The sequence below is a fragment of the Phyllostomus discolor genome, chromosome 5, assembly GCF_004126475.2.
Source record: "Phyllostomus discolor isolate MPI-MPIP mPhyDis1 chromosome 5, mPhyDis1.pri.v3, whole genome shotgun sequence".
Lineage (NCBI taxonomy): Eukaryota > Metazoa > Chordata > Mammalia > Chiroptera > Phyllostomidae > Phyllostomus > Phyllostomus discolor.
Window position 1 is genome coordinate 74,538,200 of NC_040907.2, and position 6,809 is coordinate 74,545,008.

Below are 6,809 nucleotides of genomic sequence, written 5' to 3' on the forward strand. Positions count from 1 at the left end.
TTAAATTTTGAGAAATGTCTACATTAAGTGAGGTGTCTACACCATAAGAGGTCATAGTAGTGGCAGTCCTGAGTTCTCCTTGACATGCTAACACTTTATTATGGTAAATTTTTGGCTAAATGTTTAACACATGGCTCCTGCATGAAGAAGACAGCAACCAGAATGTTTTCTTGCTTACCTGGGGACCTAGGCATTATAAAAATGATGCCCCATATATCATTTAACTAAGACAAGTAACTCAAATAGTGGGAAAAATTGGGTAAATTAAATAGCATTGCCTTGGCATCAGAATACAATTTTTCTGGGTCTGTGAGAACTGTGAATGCTTTCAAAGTCACCCAATTTAGGAAGCTACTTACATGAACACACATCACCCCAACCTGCATATGCCATTAGTCCATGGGCCAGCTTACACTGCCTCCCTGTTTTCAGAGTCAGGATGTATTCAGCATCACATATGACTTTTACTCCAGCACTATGATTATAAAAAGTATTTGATAACAGACTTTCAAGCATTTAGAAAATACCTATTATGTAATTATGGCATGTTTGGGGAATGGGGATAAAATATTAATGAAACGTATTACCTTTCTACTGCAGCCTAGTGGAAGAGCAAAAAAAAAACTAACAGGAAATTAGAATACGATCAGCTCGAGCATAGAACGTTAACACATGGGGCTACTCTTACCTTGAGTAGTTAGCCAGGACAAGAAGAGAAAGGCAGTTCTTTCCAGCTACAAGGAGCAGCATGTGTGTATAGCATGTGTAGCAGTTCTTCTTTGACAAAAGTGTTGACAATGAACTGAATAGAAAATGCACTATGTGCCCTGAATATCTATTATAGTTTCAGGAAACATAAAATGAACATATGAGTCACAAAGAAGAATCTGCAGCATTGATGAGAATGTACAGAACAAGTGAGAACTAAGAGAAAGAAACAAAATTTACAACCCTCAGTGGCATCTTAGTCCCTTGCCACAGTGATACAATCAGTGATGTTTGTGTAAAATATCAAATACTTCAAAAGCCTTACAGAAACCAGATGTTAAATATGTCTGCAAATCATTGACAATGTGATGAGTACACATTTACATGGAATGTTTAAACAAGATCTTCAGAACACTCATGAACACATTTGAATACCCACAAAACAGCATCAGCAAGGGGCTGAGCAGTGCTCTTTGTTCAGTAAGGTAATTAATTATTGATCAGTAATTTTGTCACTGAGGCACACATTGTTCAGAAGACAAAGGACAGCACTGGAATTATGGGGAATTTTAAACGAGTGAAGAAATTTTAAAAAGCAGCATATTTTTCAGTCCACATAAAAACATCTCTTGGCCACCAAAGCATGAAGTGTCTGCTACCCAGAAGAAGAGTGCTGAGAGGACAGATTTTTCCATGTTTTCCTTTCTTGAGTGGTTTTTTATTTTGTTTGCTAACTCTGTGTATCATCCTTTAGATGTACTATTATTAGTCCAATTACTATTTTCACTCCCATATTATACTCACCAAGAAGGCAAATGTGTGTGATACTCCCTAATAAACACCAACTTTTTCTATCCCTAACATTAGAAACAAAAAAAGAAAAAAATACAGAGACAGACTCAAATGGTAGTAATTTCATTTTCTATGTCTCAGTTTATTGAATCATTTCAGAAGATGTGCCTCCATAAAAACCTTATCAAAATTATATGTTTGCCTATGGCAAATATACCAATCCATATTCAGACTTCCTATAGTCACATACTTCTTGAAAAATATTGAATGTGCAATTCTCCTCATCATTTAACCAAGTCATTTGAATGACAAAACAATTGTCAGTTGCCCCAAATAGTGGGTATTTCACATACCCACTAGCAATATTTGTTAATATATTTTTTGCTATATAAATTTCTAAATTTTCACTTCAAAATAGCAGAGGAGAATCAGTCAGTATTCCCATTTTTCGAGTGTGAAGCAATATCATAATAAAACAAAGCACCTATGATTTAGAATGAGAAAGACCTGCCTCTGAATCTTGGTTCATTTACTGTTGTCTGACCTTGAGAAAATTACTTAACACCTCTGGATTTCAGCTCCTGCAGATTTAAAATAGAAATAGAAGTAGGTACTTAATTAGTAGTTGTATTAATAAAGACATTACATGTAGAATGTGGTATATTGCCTGGTTCAGTTTAGAGACTACAAATAAGCTCCCTTCATAATTTTTTGTTATTAACACTAAAATAGTAATTTTGTTAACTTCTGATTTCATGCTTAATGGTTTGAATGTGCAATTCAGGTGGCAAAGCTTAGGCTTGGCTCTGAAAAATCTGTATTTAAATCCTGAGTTTCTTGAGAAGTACAAGAAAAATCATCTAACTTCTCTGAATGAGAGCTGCTTCCAGTAGCAAATGTAATACTAATGCCTACCATGCCAGATATTACAAAGCCTGAATGATGAACAGCCATTGAACAGTAACTCCTACCATGCAATAGCAGTAGTTGGAAAACAAGGAATTATGCAATTTTATAGGCCTTGGAATAAAAAATACCATCTTATAGAGAGATGGAAAAATAGGGTTGTGTTTAGTTGGCAATCTTGTTAGTTAGTCATGGTCTGGCATATTCTATGAGGATTCTAGCATTTACTAAACCTCTGCGTGCATGCAACATTGACACATACAAAATTTGGAAGCCAGCATGTGATTATTATTAACTATATTTAAATATCCCCAGATAATCACACAATGACACTGAAAAGACAAAATATCCTGCAGATACTACATATTTTAAGAACTAGAAATATAAAGCTACTGCCTTTTTCACGTAAAAAGTGTTAAAGGAAGACTAGTGATAAAATCTGGAAAAGCAACAACTAATAGAAGATCCAATTCTCTTACCCTTATTCTTTGCCAGATCTGTTGTTTGGCAAAGCATGTAGAATATTAGAAATTCAGTTATTGTCTCAGTTTGTCATCATTCAGATATTTTGTTGACTTATTGCTATTCATTCTAATCAGTGGAAGTGACTACTACAGATGGAGTGAGGAGGAGTAGAGATCATAATACAACAAAGGTTTATCAAGGGTGATTCTAAAATATCTATGTATATTACAAAAAATTGTTTTTACACAGGATGTATAGAAAAGAGGAGCATTACATTTAAGGGCCAATTCTTCAGAAACCAAAGAAACAGACCTGAGATTCGTTTAACATAATCAATGCATTTTATTTCCTAGAACTAAAATACTTCATATCTAAACTTTCAAAGATAAGTAGTCAACAGGTTTTTTTTTTTTTTGGTTTGTTTGTTTTGTTTTGTTTTTATCAGAGCCCAAGGGAGAAGGTTGGGGGTAAAAAAGGCAAAAATGAGAAGGGCATAGAGAGACCACTAGTAGGAGGTCAGGAGGGGTCATTTATTTCTCTTTCTTCTCAGTAGGTTACATGTCAGGTCTAGTTGCAATACTGAGGTACCATGTTGGGAGATGAGGATGGGAAGTGACACTGCAAAGGCACACCAAAGCCTTAACTACAAAAAGACATCAAACCCCAAACAGAAGTCCCCTTCTGTCCACCTCCTAGTTCATCTAAGAAATGGGGATAGCAATGGAAGAGCTATGGACCCAATGGAGGTATAGTGAGGGGTAGTTCTTAATTTTAAAAAAATTTCCTATTTTTAAAAAGGTTTCCTAAACTATGTGCCTTGTCTTTCATGTGGTGATGTATATGACTGTGGGATGGCCTTGAGGCTGTGGGGAGAGAGGAAGGGTGGCCAGGGGTCTTCCCAGGACAATCCATGTGTTCCCAGAGATCTAAATGGGGACAGATGCTCCTCACCATTCCCATCCAAAAAGCTGGGCAAAGTTAAGCCTTTCTCTCATAAACAATTTGGGAATTCAAAAATCATTTGTTGAAAAACTACAACTCTCAGAACTCCCTGGGTCAGCAAAAAAGAGTTTTGGAAGGGAGACCCTCCCCCACAAGCTTCCCTACCTTTCCTAACTCTAGGCAGCTGGTACAATATGTAAGGGAGGAGTGGACAGGTACTCAGGAAGGTGTCATGCTCCTGCCACCATCCACCCACCACCACAGTTTCAGGATTGCCCCGTCCAGGCTTCTGGAAATCCCTCCAGCTCTTCATCCTCACCGCTTCCACTCCTGCCCAATCCCAATGTAGAGGTCCAGAATGTCTGGCAGAGGGAGAGATGGGTGTCGGGAGGTGGGAACGACCGGTACAGGCCCCAACAGAAGACTTGGGCAACAGTTCCAGGCAGGAAGGTACACGGTGGTCTCATCCAGTGACACGCAGGCCCTGACTCAGACCTCAGGGACGTGGGGACAGAGGTGAAGGACAGGTAACCTGCCCATCCAGGTCAGCCTCAAGGCCAGGTGTGGATTTGGGAGAAGGTGGAGGATAGTGGGTGGACTTGGGGAGGTGGTCCCAGTTCACAGGCCGTGGCCACATCAGGAACAGGGCAGGGGCTCTTGTTGACACTTTGGCGACTACAGGCTCTCCCGGTCTCCGTGGCCCGGGATCTCAGCTTCCTCCTCCACCTCGGCGGCTTCTTCCTGCAACTCCCCCTCTTCCTGTAGCGGCCCCCAGGCAGGGCTCGGCTCCAGTGCCTTCACCAGGAGTGGCCTCACATCCTCGCAGGCAGCTGCCACCTCCTGCTCTTTGCCTTCTGGGTCAGACTCCTTGGGACGTTTGGGGGCATCCTCTAGCATTTCCTCCGCAATCCTCTTCAGCCGACCTACCTCGTCCTGCTCCTGGCCCAGCTCGTCAACGCCCAGCTCGCCGTTCGCTTCTACGCCATGGGCATCACTCTTCTGGGCCTCAGGGGCCTCGGAGGCCTCAGGCCGTGGCACTAGCGCTGGCCCCTCAGAGATGATCTTCTCTTTGAGGCGTTGGTCGTTGCAGGCCTGGACGGTGGGGTTGTTCTCGATCTCCCACAGCCCTTGGCTGAAGCCTCTTCTCTTGTTGGGCTTGCCGAACTTCTCCTTGCACTCCTTGTACGGGTAGAGGTGTTTGGGGCCCAGGAGAGCAGTCTCGTGGGTCCCAAAGAAGAACACTTGATAGCGGTTGTGTTCGGCCATGTGCTCGATCCTGGCAGGCCAGTGGGCATAGCCCTTTAACTTGGCGAACACCAGGTCTCCGCTCTGGTACTTGGGCGAGTAGTAATCTGACATGGCGGTGAGAGGACCGGCCTCGGTGGCGGAGGTGGCAGCCGGCAGGAGAAGCCAGAGATGCGCATGCGCATCCACCAGCCGCTGATCTCAAACCACGCGCCCTCTTGAGGGCCCTCGCGCACCTGCAGCAGCATCCCTTGAGCCTGAAGATTCTAGCCTGAACACGGCATTGTTTTAGAGACCCGCAGCCCACTAGCCCTACCTCAGCGTTGTGGTTTCTAGAATAAGAGTGCATCATTTAGATGTTCAGGGTGGTTGTGCTCATGGTGGCCTCTTGCTGCTGAGCCTGGAAGACACAAAATCTGCATGGTTGGCTGACTGTGTCAGTGGCCTAGAAAGGGAGAGATGGGGCAATATGGTGAGAGAATATACTTGCTGTATCCTTGTGCCCCTAATCCGTGCACCACAGAAAATTCCACTCTTGACTCAGGAGCCTTGGATAAAATGGACGGGTCAGTGGTTTCAACTGCTTTCTGATCCCCTGAACACTGGAGTCTGCAGCGGAGGTCGAGAACAGTCGAAGTTTGGCAAAGAGGCAGAGTCAGTGATATTAAGATATGTAAAGTGCCCATCTCTTGGTAACCAGATCCATTCTAAACTTGTAGTACTTTCGCAGGGTTGGGGGGGGGGGGTCACAAAACGTGTATAGCAGCACTATGAAGATGACAAACTAGCCATGTCAAAATTTCCTGTTTTACATGGAAAGTTTACATTGGATGCAGCACACAAATTTTATCTTTTCAATGATTCTTACATATTGTAAAATACAAGACTATGGTTACAACATGGAACAAGTGTGTCAGATGCTCTCAGTACCTTCCTGCAAGAAAAAGAAATTGGGTTCATTATGCTTAAGAATTAGGTACAGATCTGCTTCTATCGAATGTGCTGTTGGTAACTAGAAATAACTTCCTGAGGGGCTACAGAATGAAAAAGTATGATCTTAGCTGAAAGACTATTGATATTTATGGGATTTTCAGTATAACTGCAGCTGTTATACAACCTCCTACATCGTTTTTGAGTCCTGCTAACTAGCTGTGAATTTGCACTCTGAAACCTAGCCAAATTTATCATAATAGTACTCTTGGCTATTATGACAAAGACGTTCCAACATCAATCATTTAACTAGACAGATGTTTTTTCCTGGTGTAACTAACAAGGACCAGTGGAGAATTTAAACCATTAACCCATTTCAGTACAACTCAAGTTTGTTTTCTGTTTGCTGGGTTGCATTAGTTATTTTACCTCTGGGTTATAGAGACCTGTTCTAGGCAGAAGTTACCTTCTCCCAACAAGGCAAATCAAATATGATGGGCTTTAATAATTCTGAATAAGTTCTTTTAGATTTTTGTCAAGCCATCTTCTTAGGATACTTATCTGTGTCACAAATATCTACAGTTTTACCAATTACATAATACCAACAATATATCAACAATTCATTCATAAATCAACATTCTACTACAAAGATGAATCTGACAGATTTATTCCTCTAGATTTCTTAAGGAAAAATGCTAGAAAACAAATGTTCGATGGCTGTAGGAAAAAACAGGAAATCATGGGCAACTATGGAGCCCATAATAGGAAGGAATGTGGAGTTTCTATAAGCAGAGGACTTACTGCATGTGGTCTGTTTTCTC

At 41.6% G+C, this 6,809-nt stretch overlaps 1 protein-coding gene across 1 annotated transcript; it reads right to left on the reverse strand.

The window, feature by feature from the left end:
- Positions 1 to 850: 850 nt before the first annotated feature.
- HDGFL1 (HDGF like 1) lies at positions 851 to 5,238 on the reverse strand. The gene has a single exon (XM_028514023.2). It carries the CDS (start codon positions 5,170 to 5,172, stop codon positions 4,489 to 4,491), a length of 684 nt encoding a protein of 227 aa, XP_028369824.1. The 5' UTR covers positions 5,173 to 5,238; the 3' UTR covers positions 851 to 4,488.
- Between the last annotated feature and the right edge of the window lie 1,571 nt (positions 5,239 to 6,809).